Source organism: Staurois parvus, unplaced genomic scaffold (genome assembly GCF_062004578.1).
Source record: "Staurois parvus isolate SC_StPar_1 unplaced genomic scaffold, SC_StPar_1.0 ptg000562l, whole genome shotgun sequence".
NCBI classification, from domain to species: Eukaryota; Metazoa; Chordata; class Amphibia; order Anura; family Ranidae; genus Staurois; species Staurois parvus.
The window spans coordinates 11,630,500-11,649,464 of record NW_028318358.1 but is presented as its reverse complement, the minus strand read 5'-3'; the positions used below and the strand labels follow the sequence as shown (position 1 = coordinate 11,649,464).

Here is an 18,965-nt window from a genome sequence, read left to right as displayed (position 1 = left end):
GGTACAATAAAGCACTCATGTCTACATCCTCCTGTTATCCCATTTTCACATACAGGTACACATTAAATCTCAAAGTTGGGAGAGCACCTTTTGTTTAGCACTGGTGCCACATGTTAGAGTAGCTTGATCCAGGTTAAAATGTCCAAGGAAAATAAAAATTGAAAGACATCTACCCCAACAGTCCTGATTTCTGCCTTGAAGAAAGCTCATCTGAAATAGAGTCCTGGCTGTGGGACAGCTTGGTGTGTCAGCGGAAAAGGCACTCATTTTGAGAAGATGTCTGAGGACTCGGACAGAACTCTTCCATCTTTGGTCTCAACTGTCTTCACTACAATGCTTCGTTTAGTTCTGGATGTTTCCAGGGGGGAGGCATTGACGCTGCTGGTATATGCATAACTGCCCCCCAATCCACCACCTATTGTACTACCATATCCACCACCGTATCCACTTTGTAGTCCTCCACCACTGTAGCCACTGCTAACTCCTGTAGAAAAGAAAACATGAGTCACCCACATTCATTAAGAAACAGACGTTTCTGAATCAAAACCAATTCCACCGAGACAAGCACTGCAGGGTTTGTGCCAATATAAAAAAAACTCTATTCATGAACTAGTATTCACCAGCTGGACTAGAACTGACCAGACTGTCAGCTATTCATTACTGTATATCATTTGAATTTTGTGGTTATAAAAAGGAGAAGTGTAGGTCATTGCCAATCTCCTAAAAATGCTAGTTTCTTCCTGTTCCATCAAACTGGACATAGGTCACAATCTTCAGGAGTGAAGACTAGTGTTTTTTGCAGTCACTACAAGGGCACATGGAAAATCATTTCCATGTTCCCTGTTCATAGTTTTGTTTTTTGATGGGTTGTACAAGCTGCATTTTTCTGGAGTATACAAGAGATCACCTGAAGTTACTGTTTTGCACCACAGCTCTGATTAGGGTTCATTCTCAGGTTTATAATGGCCGTATCATGAAAGCCCACCTTCTCTTTTCTGGAAGTGCTTCAGGTATCAGATCTCTAACTAGATCTTGCTTATTAGCACCTATTTGGCAAATCACTAAAGCAACCCATTTGTTAGTCATTTTGATGACCCAATTCCCCCATTCCAGGTGGGGAAGGGAATCACTAAGACTTCCCTGCTGTCAATACACTGTTCAAAGCGGCTAGCTATAGCCAGTGGCAGGGGTTGTGTTGAAATTTTTCAACAGGCTGGTTGTACAAAAGTCAGTAGCTTGTTGTCTTTACAACCAGACTGCCTATACATGGATCAAAATTCAGCAAGTTCCTGCTGAACCAGCCAAATTTCAATCCATGAATGGCCATCCTAAGTCAACCATCATAACCTCAGCTACACCTGTCTTTTATTCTGCAAGTATTGGCATATATGCATTAAGAAACTAAAACTGTTCATCACCTGTTATAAACTAGTCAGCGAACACCAAGGCTACAGTAAACTATATGAAACTTATCAAGTGTAGGTAGTGCATTTGGAGAGGTGCTACCCACTTGTCAAATGTCACAATAGCTTTGGGAGTCAAAATGTGGTACATCCTGCGCCAGAGCTATATCAATGCATTGTGCACAATTCAGAATAGCTGTAGCACCCCTTCACTTAATGTGTTCACATGCAGGCACTTCTAGCCAGGATAAAATATGAAAGCCATACCAAAAAAAGGGCCATTAAAAAAAGTTCAATTTTCACACACACCAGAAAAACTACTGACTGCTGTGAAATTGCCTTTGTAGCTCAATGACTTTAGTAGGCTATGTGCCATGTACTGTATCCCCTGCAGTACAGACCAAGTAGACAATGAACCTAAAGGGACATTGTCACTCAGCTTTGCTTTCCAGTTCTCAGCTAATTGGCAAAGTAGTGAATATTTTCAGTTTAAAAAAAAAAAAATTACCTGAGTAACCAGTGGTCTTGGTCTGAATACTAAGGTTCTGAATACCAGATTCCAGTCTGTAAATAAAGGAAATTTTCATGTAAGGCTGCTGTTCAAGAGCCATTATGGATCACATGACCTTATACACGTGGCCACACTTTTGATATTAGAAGTAATGTTACCTGCTCTCCTCTCCTTCCAGCAGTTTTCTGTAGGTGGCAATTTCAATGTCCAGAGCCAGTTTGACATTCATCAGTTCCTGGTATTCTCTCAGTTGGCGAGCCATGTCCTGCTTGGCCTTCTGTAGTGCTGCCTCCAACTCAGACAGCTTGCTGCGGGCATCTTTCAGTGCCAGTTCCCCACGCTCCTCAGCCTCTGCAATCTGTGCTTCAAGGTTTGCACGCTGTAGGAGTAGATAAAAAGTTACACAAGAAGTCCACACTCACACACAAAATGTCAAAGAAACCTAAAAAGACCTTGGCTGCCTAACTGAGAATTTGTATGAAGAGCCTCCTGGTACAAAAACCATTTTTGTGGCTGAAGCCGATGAATATTCCATGAAAATGGGCTGTATTGCTGCCTAACCCTGAATAGCCAGCCAACTATATAGAATTTTTTTTTTTTTTTAATGCAAAAATTTTGTAATTATGGACACTTAATATGCAAAATGTTTTTGGCCAATGATTTATGTAGCCCACCTGTGCTTTAAGGGCATCAATCTCAGATTGCAGCCGTGTGATGTAACGGTTGAGTTCACTGATTTCAGTCTTTGTGTTCTTGAGGTCATCACCGTGACGTCCAGCTGATGCCTGAAGTTCTTGGTACTGCGGGACATAATTAAAATAACTCAGCAAAAATATGAAAGCTTGTCAGATAAACGTTGTGCCATCAACCTCTCATTTTCCTGGTCTTACCTACACTTTGATATTGCTTGGTGTATCAAAATATGCCTGCTCAGGCCAACAGACACCAGTGTTAGATTACAAAGTGCACTGGGCTGTGTGGTCAAACAAACCTAGTTAGACACATCCCCTCCATCAGCTCTGTAAGTGTAAGGACCCTGGTGATGAAGGCTGTTGAAGTTATTCAGGTATGCCAGCATAAAGCACTAATGTGGGAGGGCAGAAGCACAATTCCACTCACTGAATAAAAGGCAATGTAAGGCATTTCAAAATTGGAGATCCGTTAACTGTAATATGGCAGGATAAAATACCAGCTGATTTTTAGTTGGACAATGCCTTTCAAATGGGATAGGAACACATTAATTAAAATGTATTCCCTTCCTTTATTAGTAAACATCTGTGGCATGAAAAATTAAAGCAGATCACCACACTCATTATGGAAGCAGTATGTTACCATAACTAGTAGTAGTTTCATCCAACTGGCCATGTTTTTTTTTTGTTTTAAGAACCTAGAGACAGTATAGTAACAGCAAGTTTTCTGCTCTGTATACTCGCATTCTGGATGATCTTTCTACCTCTAGTAAAGTTTTCTAAAGCTGGCCATAAATTGTACAATCTGCTTTAGATTTACCAAGGCTGTGTGTAATGCGATAGTCTAGGTCAAGTCAGAATCTTCTCTTGCACTACAAAGCTTTTGTTAGATCTTAAGATTGTACAATCAAAAACTGTATTGCCATCTTTCACCTTGTTCAAAACCAGATAGAGAAAGTTCTTTGCACCATCCACTGCACTGTGGAATACACCAGTAAACATTCCACTTGGTTTATATTGTAGAGGCAAAAGGAGTTGGCACATTGTATTACAGTCTCACCTTCAGCTGGTACATGCCCTCAACCTCAGCACGGCTCTTATTGGCAATCTCTTCATACTGAGCTTTCACTTCTGTAATGATGCTGTCCAGATCCAGGTTTCGGTTGTTATCCATAGACAGGACAACCGAAGTGTCAGAAATCTGGGACTGCAGCTCACGAAGCTCCTGCACACAACAGGGGAAAAAATAAATAAAAATAAATAAGAGTTAATGGACCAGGATAGTATTACAGCTTGATTTACACAAAAACCAAAAGTCCAAACACTTTACAAAATGGAGAGATTTATGCAAAACCCTTATGTGCACCTTCCTTCAAAAGCCAGTTGTAAAAAACTGAGATGGTTGGCAGATCTGTAAAACTCACTGAAATTGGCATGGGCTCACATTTAAAGCTTTTAGGGGCTGTGCTTTTGTTGGGCTTAGGATGTGTTCCTGCCGCTTTGATGAAAGACTCCCTCTGGGCAAGCCTGCCCTTAATTTATCCACAGCTATATATGCACCACTGGAGAGTCGCAAAAATAATAGTTTGGACTGCACTTTACAGAAGGGCCTTGATGAGGCGGTGTGGCTTCCATGTAGATTTTCAAATATTTGCAACTAAAACCGGTTTTAAAATGCAACTTGTTAGACAATGTTTTTGGCATGCTAGCTGGCAAGTGTGCTGGAACACTTGTTTAGCATGGAAAGTTTTATTTTTGGAATATTTAATTTATAAAGTTTGGATTGAACATAAATCTGATATGTACTGAAATGTATGCAACCTTTCTACAGTCTGAAGAAGACAATTACATTGAAAGATGGAATTAAGCCAAAGTGAACACTATCAAATTCTATACTGATAAGTATCGTTTACATGGGTACAGGGTTATCTGTCGCTCTTTCGTAAAGGTAAATTAGGATTACTGGCTATTTAAGTGGAACTGAAGATCATGTGCTTGCAAAGAGTAAATTAGTTCACATGTATCTACTAGAACCAACACTTTTCCAAAATTACTAAACAGGCTGGAGGCAGTTTTACACTGCAATTTCAGATCACTTGTCATTTCATGAAAGGATTAGCATGCAACAGGCCCTTTAATGCCAGGGACGTTCTACACGAATAACTGCAAGCAGCTAGATTAGCATTTACAGGGGGAAACCCCAAACCTCTCTCAACACAACTCAAAATAACGTGTGCCTTTGTACACCCGCCTTCATGATCTTGGAATCATGCGTACACAAACAGTAAAATAGTTTGTATCCTAGTCAGTCAATATGCTCCATTTGCATTCCCCCACACAGCCACATGTTAAGCTCCGAATTGAAACAAAGTTTAAGATATGAAACAACTTGAATGTTTTAAACTGATCAAAAAAAGTTTTTCCACAGCAAATCTATTTAAAGCCAATAGGATTTAGGATTAATAACTACATCTTGTAAAATAAGATTTAAAAAAAAAAAAAAAAAGGGGCAGTGTCTCACCTCCTCATAAAGATGACGCAGGAAGTTAATCTCATCTGTCAGACTTTCCAGTTTTGCCTCCAATTGCACTTTGTTCATGTAAGCCTCATCCACATCCTATAGACAGTGTCAGGGGTTACTGATCATACAGTACATGTAGAATATAAAAAAAGTTGAACGTATTTATTGGCTCACCTTCTTCAGCAGGACAAACTCATTCTCCATTTCAGTACGCTTGTTTATTTCATCTTCATATCTGTAAAAAAAGAAAAATCACAAGTTTGAAATCATAGTGTTGAAGTGGGTTAATAAGTCATTAATGGGGGAAGGGAAGCTGTCACTTTAAGATGAAAATGTTCCATTGCACAGAAGTTGGCAGAATTTCTTGAATATGTGGTCTCCAGACATGCTTTTCTCTGCACCAGTTCCCATTTATGGTTATAAAACTTCTCAATTTCGTCAACCCTTCTCAAGGAGCTCCCTCCATCCCTCTTATTTAGAAATTGGATCCAAGCACAATATTTTCTCAAATGCAGACAGGAAGACAGTAGGTCATATTAAAATAGATTACACTGAAATCTCAGTGAGTGGGGATAGAGAATGAGGCTGTAACTTATCAGTTATGAGAAAGATATCCAAAAAAACAGGTTGTACTGTCCTAGTTTACAGTCTAGAAATAGACTACGGATTTTAAATTAAAGAGCAGAGATGACCTGTAAACAGTGCTCAGTGCCCATGAAGTCAATCTTGTAAAATGTAACATCTATGCAGTTTCTCAGGTTGCATTGTGCAACACTGGCCAATACAAAAAAAAAGGGAATTTGGGCTCACACCCCATTAGTTCAGTTCACACCAACGCACTGTCATACTGAAAACAGTTGTGCAGTTTGTTGCAATGTGCTATGAAACACATTACAAAGCACTGCTGTGCATAGAGTTAAATGGGATTGTCAAGTTTAAAGGGATTCGAATGGCTATGCGTCAAAAGTCTGTCAGTAGCTCGACGTCTTCACATCTGTACAACTAGCCTGCCCTGCCTATACATGGATCAAAATTCAGCCAGTCCCTACTGAACCAGCCAAATTTCAATCCATGAATGGCCAGCCCAAGTCAACCATCATAACCTCAGCTACACCTGTCTTATTCTATATTCTTATTGGCATATATGCATTAAGAAACAAACAAAACTGGCCATCACCTGTTATAAACTAGTCAACAAACACCAAGGCTACAGTGAACTATGTGAAACTGATCAAGTGTAGGTAGTGCATTTGAAGAGAGGCAATACCTACTTGTCAAATCTCACAATAGCTTTGGGAGTCAAAATGTGGTACATCCTGCGCCAGAGCTATATCAATACATTGTGCACAATTCAGTATAGCTGTAGCACTCCTTTCCTTAATGTGTTCACATGCATTCTATGCATGGCAGTTAAAAAAAAAAAAAAAAAAAAGTGCGCAGCTCCCTCCTCCTAATACATACCTGAGCAATCCAGCGCTGTGCAGAAGAGAAGCAGCTCTGTGTCTCTACACCCATTGGCTGGGACACACCAGTGGGAGCCATTGGCTCCCACTGCTGCCAATCACAGCCACTGAAGAGGGAACAGGGCCAGGCTCAGACACAAAAGTGGATTAGGAGAGAGCATACATGAGTGCCCCCAGAGCAAGCAGCTTAAGGGAATGGGCTAGGAGCACCGGCAGGGGGACTCAAAGAACAGGAGAATTGAGCTTCTCTGTGCAAAACCACTGCAGAGCAAGAAACTATGCCATGGTAGGTTTCGTGAATCTTTAGCCCAGGTTCTCATATGCGGTTCGGTACATCGCATGTGATTCGCACAGGAACTGCACTGCATTCCTGTGCAAATCACATGCGAATTGTGTGCGGTGCGATTGGAGTCATATTTTGTATGGCTCTAATTACACCGGACCAAAAAGGCGCAGGGCCCTATTTTTGGCCCCGATTCCATGGGTATTCACACCTCTGCGATCCAATTCTGAACATCGCACCGATTTCAAGAACAAGGTGCAATTGTGATGTGGAATTCACACAGAAAACGCTGCAAATTCCACATTGCATCACTGTGAACCCAGACTTACAATCACTTTAAAGTTAAGCAGCATTGTACAACACATCTTCATTTCTACACTTTACTTCTCCACTGTATCTGTAGAAGCAGTCATGGCTGTCACACTGGACTTCAATGGATAGGCGAGATAAGAAAAATGGGATTGTGCTTTTTCAGCTCCTGGAACTTGAAAAGGACATTTTCTGGCAAAAACAGGTATGTGATGTACTATCTGAAAATGTTTTGGCATAAAAAAAAAAAAAAAAAAAAAAAAAAAAACCACACAACACACCCTAATGCCTGGCATTTTACCAGAAAGCCTATTATATTACTACTGAGCCTCAGTCAGTATGTTTTACTAAACACCAGGGGGACAGTTTTGTGTGCCAAATCCCTCTACAAATCAGCAACAAGCAGGAACTCACTTGTTCTTGAAGTCCTCCACCAAACCCTGCATGTTTCCAAGCTCAGATTCCAGACGCAGCTTCTCCTGGCCCAAAGTGTCAAGCTGGCGGCGCAGGTTGTTGATGTAGGCCTCAAACATGCCATCGATGTTACTGCGGGTTGTTTTCTGGTTCTGAAGAAGGCTCCACTTTGTTTCCAGCATCTTGTTCTGTTGTTCTAAGAAGCGCACCTACAAGGACAAGTGATGGATACTATGATCACATGGCACAAGTTTTGCCTAAAAGCACAATACACTAAAGCAAAAAGCTATGCTGAGAAAGGAACGCCATTGAAAAGTAGAATACGACTCAGTGTCAAAATGCAGTTTGATCTGGTATGTCTATACCAGTCACTCAACCAGGATTCCATGAAAGTCGTGTTTGTTGGTGGTTTCTAGAGCTGTGGCTGAATGATCTTTATAGCTATTCCTTAAAAGGTGGCATTTCCAATGTAAGGGATTGTTTCCTGTTGTGGCTATACAAGTGAAGGAAAATCAACCCAATGAGACACAGGACAAGAAACTAGGAGCTATAACCCTCCTGTGCGGCCTACCTGACAGGCCGCCTACCTGACAGGCCGCCTACCTGACAGGCCGCCTACCTGACAGGCCGCCTACCTGACAGGCCGCCTACCTGACAGGCCGCCTACCTGACAGGCCGCCTACCTGACAGGCCGCCTACCTGACAGGCCGCCTACCTGACAGGCCGCCTACCTGACAGGCCGCCTACCTGACAGGCCGCCTACCTGACAGGCCGCCTACCTGACAGGCCGCCTACCTGACAGGCCGCCTACCTGACAGGCCGCCTACCTGACAGGCCGCCTACCTGACAGGCCGCCTACCTGACAGGCCGCCTACCTGACAGGCCGCCTACCTGACAGGCCGCCTACCTGACAGGCCGCCTACCTGACAGGCCGCCTACCTGACAGGCCGCCTACCTGACAGGCCGCCTACCTGACAGGCCACCCCCCCCACAAAAAAAAAAAAAAATTAGTGAAAATATAATATTGAAATTTTATTTAACACTAAAATTAGTGGACTCAAGCATAGAATCCCAGCCACAGCACCACCTGCCTGGAGTTTGCATGTTCTCCCTGTGCCTGCGTGGGTTTCCTCCAGGTACTCTGGTTTCCTCCCACATGCTGGTATGTTAATTCGCTCCTGTCTAAATTGTCCCTAGTATGTGTATGTATGAATGTGAGTTAGGGACCTTAGATTGTACACCCCTTGAGGGTTAGGGACTGATGTGAATGTACAATATATATGTGTAAAGCGCTGTGTAAATTGATGGCGCTATACAAGTACCTGAAATAAAATAAACAATTCCTGCTGATAAAACTGTATTGAAATAAAAGTTGTGTGTGAACTATGGTATTGGGGCTCATGCACATGGATTCTGAGGCCTGTACAGTGATTTTATTTTATTATGTGGCTGGAGCTGTGTGCAGGCAGCCTATATTACACTATGGGGGTGCAGCAGCTGTATGAATACAACTGCAGGTCCTGATTTGGACAGGCATGTAGGTGAAGGTGTACAGCCCCAAACACAGACAGCATGTATTCAGGGCCACTCACATCAGATTAGGACCTGCGGCTGTGTTCATACAGCTGCTGCACTCAGAGCTCCAGGCACTCCCAGCTGCACAAACTGCTCATTCACACTGTATGGGCCAGAGAACCAATGTGAATAAGCCAATTTTTAGGGGTGCACCGGAATTTCGGTGGCCGAAACATTTCCACCGAAAACACCCCTATTGGCGGATATGAAAATAAGCACTGATACAGGTGCCGAAAATAACCTCGCCCCCTCCCTGCGGCACGCCTGCTGCTGCCACCCCTTGCTAGTTCTCAGCCTTACCCAAGGAACCAACAAATGATCCTGGCGCTGGGCATAGAGATAAGTGAAGGAAAGATGGCCTCCACTCACCTCTATGCCCTTGGAGGACCGGAGCAATGTCACTTCCGCTTCTGGCACCTTGTAAACAAGGCCTTATTTTTTCTAAAGCACTAGCTCAATGCTTTTTTTTAATCTAATGCTTTACATTGTAGAGGAGAGAGATGTGGGGTCTTATTGACTTCATAGATCTCCATAAAAAGGACCTGTCACTAATTATTTCTATCAAGGGATGCATGCATTTCTTGCGATAGGAATAAAGGTGATTAAATGTTTCTCGTTTGTAAAGGAACAGTGTAAAAAATAACAGTGGTGAAGGCATAAGTAGGCCACGCCCACATGTGTAAACTGTTCAAACCAAGCATGTGAGATATTGCCAGAATGTCAGAGCAATAATTCTAGCACTAGACCACCTCTAACTTTACACTAGTAACCTGTAGAAATTTTTTAAAGCGTCACTCAGATTTTTAAGTACCATAGTTTGACACCATGCCATGAGCATGCGCAACTTTAAAGCATGACATGTTGGGTATCTATTTACTCACTAACATCTTTCATATTTTACAAAAATATTGGGGTATATAGTGTGGGTTTTTTAACCATTTAAATGTATTTTTTCCAAACAATATATATTCATTTTTAAAAACCGTCCATTTCGGTTTTCAGCCAAGTGCATCCTGACTTTTTGGTACCAGAATTTTCATATTGGTGTACCACTTTTTTTTCACAATTTAACAAAAAAAAAATTGTTTAAAATTTATAAAAAATGATTTTACAATGATGTTGGGGTAGCTTGGGTGGAATATCAGGGGTCTATAAAGACCCCTGACATCTCACCTTTGAGACAAAGGAATGGAGGACACAGATTTTTAATTCCTTTCTCTGTAGCCTCAGCTGCACTGCATTCTGAATGAGCAGGAGAGGCTGCAGATTAATGAACTGAACACACATTTACCAGCCCCCCTCCTACACTCTCCATCCTGAGTGCCCGCAGCGCTGTGGTGGGGGCACACAACAGCCTGCAGGGGAAATCAAATGTGGGTAGGACCACAGGGGGCAACTACAGGAACAATGCCTTGAGTCTCTTCCAGCAGCTGAAAGCCAGCAAGAGGGAGAGGTGGAGAAACCAGCTTTCAGCTGCAGCAGAGAGCCACAGAGCATTATTCCTTTAAATTGCCACAGTAAGGGCTCATTCACACTTGGCTGTTTTACCAACGCTTGCCAAACGCCCCTATAGCGTTTGGCAAGCGTTGGTCTGCGTTTGCGGAGCGTTTAACGCTCGGCAAACGCTGCATGTGAGGTTTAGCGGCGGTTGCTAGGCGTTTGCCGAGCGTTAACGCCCCACAAATGCCTATAATGCAGTTTGAGTGGTGTTACCGCTCCGCAAATGCCCCGCAACCGCCGGCCGTTTGTGGAGCGGCACCATAGACAATAGGAGGCTTCAAAGCCTCCTGACTCGACCAGAGGAGTCCGTTATGCCGCGACGCAAATGCTCCCGTTAGAACAGCACCATGTGCTGTAATGTGCAGAATTGGTAGAGGCGTTTGGGAAGCGGTAAAAACACCTGCCAAACACCTCTCTACCACCTGCACACAACGCTAGTGTGAACGTAGCCTTACAATCATCCTTCCCGTCCAAATTGAAATCCCCTGCTGGCCGGGTCCCTGTACAGGTGGTACCCCCTTATTGGCAGATCTTACCAAGCAGGGATACACAGTTATTTATGTTGTATGGGCTTGGGGTGCCCATGTATAAGAGCCCTTTGGTCTACTTTAAGTTTTTGTTTCTGTATTCACAATGCCGCTCAGTGCAAGTATTGCAGATCATCCTCATAATCTCATTCTACTTTCACCTTATGGCTAAATGTACTTGAAATTCTGCACTTTAGAGAAATGCAAACTCAGATACAGATTTACACTTCATAAAGGGAATACCACTTTAAACAGAGTAGCAACTTATACTAGAAGCAGCATTAAAATATTGCAATTCTGAGTGACAGTTGTGACACCATTGTTGCTGAATTATCTGGCACATATGAAAAAAAAAAATTTGGATAGTAGAATAGCAGCTCTCAAGCAGGATACAGAAAGTTTCTGTACTTTCATTTTTTTCACTCCACTTCACCAAAATTGCAGAATGGCTGATGAAACTCAGCACAGGACCCTGTTTCAGTTTGCAGGGTGACTTTTCCCTGCACACTGGCTGTGTGTGCTTTGTGACATCAGGCTGTTTGCACAGGATAATGAGCCAGGCTCAGCAAGGAGCACAGAGCCCACACTGCCCTATATGGTGATGTCTGCAGGTAACCATTTACCTTAGGTGCCCCTCCCTTCTACAGCAGACTGATAAGAAAGGTCATTCTCAAAACGGATCTGATAAGGAATAAAATGGATCAGCTGCCAACCAGTATTACACAGGGCACACAGCTTACAATTCATTGTACAATCTCCCAACTACTACATGGGTCTACTTGTCACTTTTTTTTTTTTTTTTTTTTTTTTTAATTTTTAAAATGCCAACTGCCACTTTGGTAGTTTTCCATTAAAGCTCCCACCATCTGCTTGCATACTTTCTTCACTTTACTGCCATACCCCATTCAAATTTGGATCTGAGCAAAACTAGGGGACTACATTTTTCAGGTGCTCCTATTAAAGTATGAGCGCCAAATAATGTACATGGGGCCAAAAACCATGATTCTGCCCCCAAAGCTCATGTACTTGTGAGCTTCATAAAGTAAGGAGACTATGCTCAGCTGTGAACGGACCCCACTGAGAACAGAGGAGAGTCCTGATCTTGATTGTTGTCTGGCATGAAGAATAATGTGGCAAACACTCAGGTGTAAATGGGGGCTGCCTTTGGCTGCAGTATATCCTCTGGGTCCTCTTGCTGTTCATGACCCTATTAATTCCATTAAGAGCCATATTCTGCTGGACCACTGGAGACCACCATGAGTGTGGATCTGCCATGGGAATTAATAGGTGCAACACACACACACACGGACCTGGCAGGAATATTTTACATGGATATGAAGTACCAAGCAGGGTGGCACAGCAAAGATCAGTGAACTGCAAGAAAAGCAAATATACAACAAAATGGGTTGCAACAGATAGGAGCAGGGATCACTTAAAAAGGGCAACTATAAAAAAAAAAAAAAAAAAAAAAAAAACACCACAACTTTTTTTTTTATATTTTCAATGGCACATTTCTCCCTGGGGACTTTTATCTGCCGTTTCTAATGGCGAGGCAGCCATCTTGGGCACACTCAGTAGAACATCATACTAGGGCCAATTCACTTGCATTGTCTCAGATGTCTCTTATAGGGAATAGAGAATCTGAAGGATATTGAGCAGAGATTATATAATCAGATTGCACATAGTCAGCCTTTAGCTCACCGACAATGTCATAGATATTTGTGTACTCTACATCAGGATGTTTAATTAAAAAAGTACACCATTGTTCCACCCTGCAGGGCTATGTCTACGTAGCACAGTATCAATGTGGAATTGTACTGGAACACCAGAAGGTTTGTTAAATAGAGGAATACAAAGACAATATTGTTGTACAGAGTGCAGTCAAGTTAGCCATACACCTGCAGATCAGGTAGCCCAATGTGCAACAGATTAAGCCACCCATGTTGGTAGCCAACTCTTAAAAACAAGCAGTTTAAGAAAGTGGCAGCCACCATTTAATACAGGGGACAAGGGAAGGGAAACTCATAAGACATGCTGAGCATGGCAATGGCAGTCCATACATGCCCAGATCTACCAGTTAAGCATGCCCAGATCTACAAGGCAAGCTCTCAGCAGACTTCTGCCTATAGCAAAGAAAATTACCAAGACTAAAATCCAGTTATTAGTGGTTGCTATTGGCCAACATGTTTTTAATACTGCCCTTATCCTTGCTAAAATGTAATGTAGGACCTTGCACATTGACAACTTGACATAGGGAGTTGGGACCCTAGGAGCCTGCAATGTGTGTTAACCTGTTGGTGCAAATTGCCACAGGCTGGAGATTAGACTGCAAACAATGCAGTTCAGTAATGCAGATATCCCAACTGAAAAAGCAACACCGTCACCTAAGCAGATCCTGTTCTCCCGGAAAAACAAACCTATAAGAATGTATGCTTATAGCAAAATCATGTGCAGGAGGGTTGGTCTGAAAACCAGTAATGCCAATAACATACGGCTTTATTCAATATCATAACTTATGGCAACCAATCTCACAGCGGTCTGACGTTTGCAAAAGTCAATTTAAACGGATGCCATAAGTTTCGCAGCTGCAATTTCTATTGAAATCCTGTAGTTTTCTCTCTTGCACATGAAATATAGAATATTTCTTTAAAATAATGTCATTTGCTGTATTTTAAAATCCTTTACAATAAAATAAAATGTAACATTTATACTGCTTAGGCCTTTCCTGAACAAGCGGTGTCACTCCCCATATGTTATATAGCCTGAGCGTGCAGCTGTTACTTATGGCCGATGTGTGAAAAAAAAAGAAAAATTCCAGAAACCCCATACAATGAATTACAAGTAGTCACAGCCATATAGATATAATTATGGAAGTCTTGTATAAAGGTCTGTGTTACACATTTAAAATAAATCTAAATTAGTCCAGATTCTATTTTGATACATTGCATCTCTTCCTCTACCAGGAACCTGGCAATGTCAGAATGACCAGGCAGATCTCCTGGCCAGACTAGACTAGAGATCTCCTGGTCTCAGATTAGTCTGCTGGGAAGGTCAATGACCACCAGGAAGGCAGACTGGAATTTGGCACAGCATCGCCACCATGGGTGTGGCATTCACAAAATTTTAAAGAATCATTATGATTGTAGATTAAAAATCTGTTGGCTTCAGAGTACTGTGCAGACTATTGAGCCTCTACTAATAAAATGACGACAATGCAGGTAATACACTGGGGAGGTTCACTAACATACATCACAACTACATATGGGAAATGCATTAGAAGCAATGATCAACTGTTAACCTATTCTACTGTTCTCAATTTTCAAAGCCGGACTAAATTAGAGATTAGGAAATGAATCCAAAGAAAGTGTAGCCGGTAGCCAAATCAGATCTGCTCTACAAAAATAACACATATATAGATTTCTACTTCTTAGATTCATGTCTTTGTGAGAATGTTCTCTGGGAGTTTCAATTAATATCTGACAAGCAGCATGCATGTGTACATGTGTGATCACATTTTGAAATATTTCAGACTGTAAAGGACACATTACATACCAGTGCAAAAGCTACATACATTTTTAAAAATTACTAAGTACAAGACAAAGAAAAACAAAAAACACTTACGAAAGCTAAAAGAGCCCTGTGCCAGGCATAGGGTGCTAAAAGTTAGAGCTTTCTGTGCCAGGCATAAGGGATGAAAGTAAGATGGTCATGTGCCAGGTATAGGGTGCTAAGGAAGACCTGTGCCAGATGTAAAGTGTTGAGGGGACCCTGGGCCAGGTATGGGGTGCTAAGGGGGGGTCTTAAGCCAGGTATAGGGTGCAAATAGCAAGAGTCCTGTGCCAGGTGCAGATTGTGAAGGAGTCCTGTGGCCAGTATACAGTGCTAAGAGCACTTCCTGTGCCAAGTTTGGAAGGGGGGCAAAACTAAGAGGGTCCTGTGCCAGGTATAGGGTGCCAGTTGTGAGGGGGTTCTGTGCCAGGTAATAAGTGCCAAGAGGTCCAAGACCAGGTATAGGGTGATGCAAGTGAGAGGATCCTGTCCTGTCCCAGGAACAGGGTGGTGAAGGTAAAGAGGGTGTATCAGGTAGTATATAGATTGTGAGGGGGTCCTATGCAACAATTAAGGGTGCTAAAAGAGAGCTTCCTGCACCAAGTATGGGGTGAAGAAAGTAAACATCCTGTGCAAGGTATAGAGTGTGGACTGTGTGAAAGGTATAGAGGGGTTGATGAAGGCATGGGGGGCCCTGTACAAGGAATGGGGGGTTAGTAACGTACTGAGGGTTCTGTGCCAGGTATGGGGTACAGAGAGGGTCCTGTTGCAGGTATTGTGCAGGGATGAAGGTATGAGTGCTCTGTGCCAGGTAATGGCTGACATAAGGGAGTGCCTTGTGCCATGTATAGGGACCAGTGAAGGTATAGGGGTCCTGTACCAGGTATTAGGGGGTGAAGGGGTCATGTGCCCACTATTAAGAGGTGGTAAAGGTATAGGGGTCCAGTGCCAGGTATAGGGGGTGGTGAAGGGTCATTTTTCCCACTATTAAGGGGTGGTAAAGGTATAGGGGGTCCGGTGCCCAGTATAAAGGGGTGGTGAAATTATAGGGGTCCAGTGCCAGGTTTTGGGGGTGGTAGAGGTATAGGGGTCCAATTCCAGGTGTTGAGGTGAAGGTATATGGGTGCAGTGCCAGGTACTGGGGGGTGGCAGAGGTATAGGGGTCCTGTGCCAGGTATTGGGGTGCCATGCACTCACCTTGTCAATGAAGGAGGCGAACTTGTTGTTGAGGGTCTTGATCTGCTCCTTCTCCTGGGTGCGGACCTGTTGGATGTTGGGGTCGATCTCCAGGTTGAGGGGGGCCAGCAGGCTCTGGTTGACACTGACGGAGGTGATCCCCCCGCCAGAGCCCACACCTGCCCCCAGCCCGGCTCCCCCATAGGCCATCCTGTAGCCGCTACCGAAGCGGGACCCCCCGCCATAGCTGGAGCCCAGAGAGAAGGACGCCTGGCTGGCTCTGGCCCCGGCCGGGGCTCCGCTGTACGAGAAGCTGCTGAAGCCTGTGGAGCGGGGCACGGCACTGCTGGAGGTGCGGTGAGTGAACTTCTGCACTTTGATGGACATGATGGAGGCGGATGAGACCTACAGAGACAAGACTAGAGGCGCACAGGACTGACTACGGACTCCTCTCCACTCCGCACTTATATGTACACTGCCCCACAGGGGGCGGGCCGCCCGCTTGTCCTCACCTGAGTGGCTAACTGTGGCACGGAGGGCGGGGCCAACCACCTGCTGCCACACGCTGACACTAGAGGGAGTGCCGGGGGCATTCCAGGAGGATCGGGCACTGGGGGGGTTAATCCGGGGGACGGGAGATCCCAGACTGCAGAAAGGACCCCACCTTCTTCACATCCATGTGTCACTGTTATAGTCAGACCCGGGGGGAAGGTATCCTACCATCCGACAGTGCAGGTGTGGGCTATTATCGCACGTCGGATTTATTATTAGGTGGCCACACACGTGTGGACTGGTGATCAATCCAGGTACAAGCCATCAATAACAAGTGATTAATCATTTATTCAACATATCGAAGATTCAACGCATGCAGTATTGATTCATAGTACAATCTATCAGAAACAATTTATTGGAAGCATTTCATTGATTGGTTGTCTGACACAGACACACATGGGCAGCACAGTGGCTAAATGGTTAGCACTTCCACCTGGCAGCACTAGGGTGATTGGTTCAAGTCCCAACCATGGCACCACCTGCATGGAGTTTGCATGTTCTGCCTGTGTGGGTTTCCTCTGGGTACTCCGGTTTCCTCCCACACTCCAAAGACATGCTGGTAGGTGAATTGGGTCCTGTGTAAATTGGCCCTAGTATGTGTATGTATGAATGTGAGTTAGGGACTTTATATTGTATCCTCCTCAAGGCTGCATTTACACCTGAGCACTCTGTAGCGTGAAGCTCAATGCTCCAAAACACTTGGGGAAAAAAATCAATATCACTCTATGGAGATGGTTGACATCTCCACTCCAAGTCGCCTGAAGCTCAAAAACATTTGAGCTTCAGGCGACTGTACTGATCTGCAGTTTTGAAGTTTAGCTCGACTTCAAAACTGCAGATCAGTACAATTTGGATGTTAGATTTCATTGCGGCTTGCAATGTAATTTAACAGAAATCAATGCAAGTCGCAATGAAATCACAGAAAAGTAGTGCAGGAACCTTTTTGAAAGTCACTGCATCTTGAGTCACAACAATTTGAACGGTTCCATTGCCACAAATGGGGTGCGACTTTTGAACTGTCAAGTCGCATGACAAATCACATTGGTGTGAACCAAGGCTAACTGCCAACACGGTGTATTTTGCAGTGAAAGTTCCCCCCACCCTTCAGCTGATTGCACTGGGCATTTTATATCCCTTGTTCAGTGATACATAGTGGTAAGGAAAACATTGGTGGGTTTAACTGATGATTGCTGGGCTGTAAATCTTTATGGTTTGTAGTCTTAGGAGGAGGGGCGCAGGAACTGTGGGGTTGATTTACTAAAACTGGAGCATGCAACATTTATCTATTACAGGCAGGGGCGGAATGACCCTTTGGAAACTCAGGCACTGCCCGAGGGCCCGGGGTCAGTAGGGGGCCCCATGAGATGCCCCTGGTACCTTTTTCATAGGCTTTTTTGAGTTTGGGCAAGGACACAGGGGCCTCATGATCCCCTATTGCCCAGGGGCCCCATGAGTTGTCAGTCCCCCCTGATTACAGGTGCTTATATAGTGTTGTCAATTTACACAGCACTGTACATATATATTGTACATTCACATCAGTCCCTAACCCTCAAGGGGTGTACAATCTAAGGTCCCTAACTCACATTCATACATACGCATACTAGGGACAATTTAGACAGGATCCAGTTAACCTACCAGCATGTCTTTGGAGTGTGGGGGGGAGGCCCATGCAGATTCAGGGAGAGCATGCAAACTCCAGGCAGGTGGTGCTGTAGTTGGGATTCAAACGAACGACCCTGGTTCTGCCAGGTGGAAGTGCTAACCATTTAGCCACGTTCTGCCTCGTGGGGCAGCTCTGCATTGAAAAATCAGCTTCCATGTTTTTTTTGTCAAAACTTAACCACTTGCCCTCCTGAGGATTTACCCCCCTTCCTGACTAGGCCATTTTTTGCGTTACGGCGCTGCATTACTTTAACTGACAATTGCACGGTCATGCGTTTTTATACCCATAGAATAGAATAGAAATGCGTGAATAATGCATTTGTGCGTATTTTTTTGTGATTTTCTGCTCAACTAAAAAAATGTAAAATAAAAAATAGTATTAGTGTATGAATAAATAAATGTAAAATAATGCACATATAAATAAAGAAATCATACGTTAATAATTAACCCTTAACCTTAAAAAATGAAATATATTATTATTATTATTAAGTACTTGCCCTCTAGAGGATTTACACCCCTTTCTGACCTGGTCATTTTTTGCAATATGGCGCTGCATTATTTTAACTGACAATTGCACGGTCATGCAACGCCGCACCCAAATGAAATTTACGTCCTTTTTTTTTCCCAAGAATTGAGCTTTCTTTCGGTGGTATTTTATCGCCTGGGTGTTTTTTATTTCTTGTGCTATAAAAAAAAAAGCAACATTTTTGAGAAAAAAATATTTTTGACATTTTGCTATTAAACATATCTAGTAAAAAAATTAAAAAAATCAAATTTTGTCATAAATTTAGGCTAAAATATATTGTGCGACATGTCTTTGCTAAAAAAAAA

General features: G+C 43.3%; 1 protein-coding gene across 1 annotated transcript; it reads right to left on the bottom strand.

Annotated features, from left to right (window-relative positions):
* Positions 1-20: 20 nt before the first annotated feature.
* LOC149450836 (keratin, type II cytoskeletal 8-like) lies at positions 21-16,369 on the bottom strand. The gene is made up of 9 exons (XM_089691481.1): positions 15,942-16,369; positions 7,594-7,802; positions 5,299-5,359; positions 5,125-5,220; positions 3,664-3,828; positions 2,589-2,714; positions 2,073-2,293; positions 1,912-1,967; positions 21-484 (listed from the first exon to the last, which is right to left on the bottom strand). The coding sequence occupies exons 1-9, from the start codon at positions 16,305-16,307 to the stop codon at positions 264-266; spliced, it is 1,521 nt and encodes a 506-aa protein (XP_089547607.1). The 5' UTR covers positions 16,308-16,369; the 3' UTR covers positions 21-263.
* Positions 16,370-18,965: the final 2,596 nt, after the last annotated feature.

Coding starts and splice junctions, on each gene's coding strand:
- LOC149450836 (XM_089691481.1), bottom strand. CDS start 16,307: ATGTCCATCAAAGTGCAGAAGTTCACTCACCGCACCTCCAGCAGTGCC. Junction 5,360..7,593: donor GTGGAGGACTTCAAGAACAA/GTGAGTTCCTGC, acceptor CTTTTTTTACAG/ATATGAAGATGAAATAAACA. Junction 1,968..2,072: donor CTGGAAGGAGAGGAGAGCAG/GTAACATTACTT, acceptor CTTTATTTACAG/ACTGGAATCTGGTATTCAGA.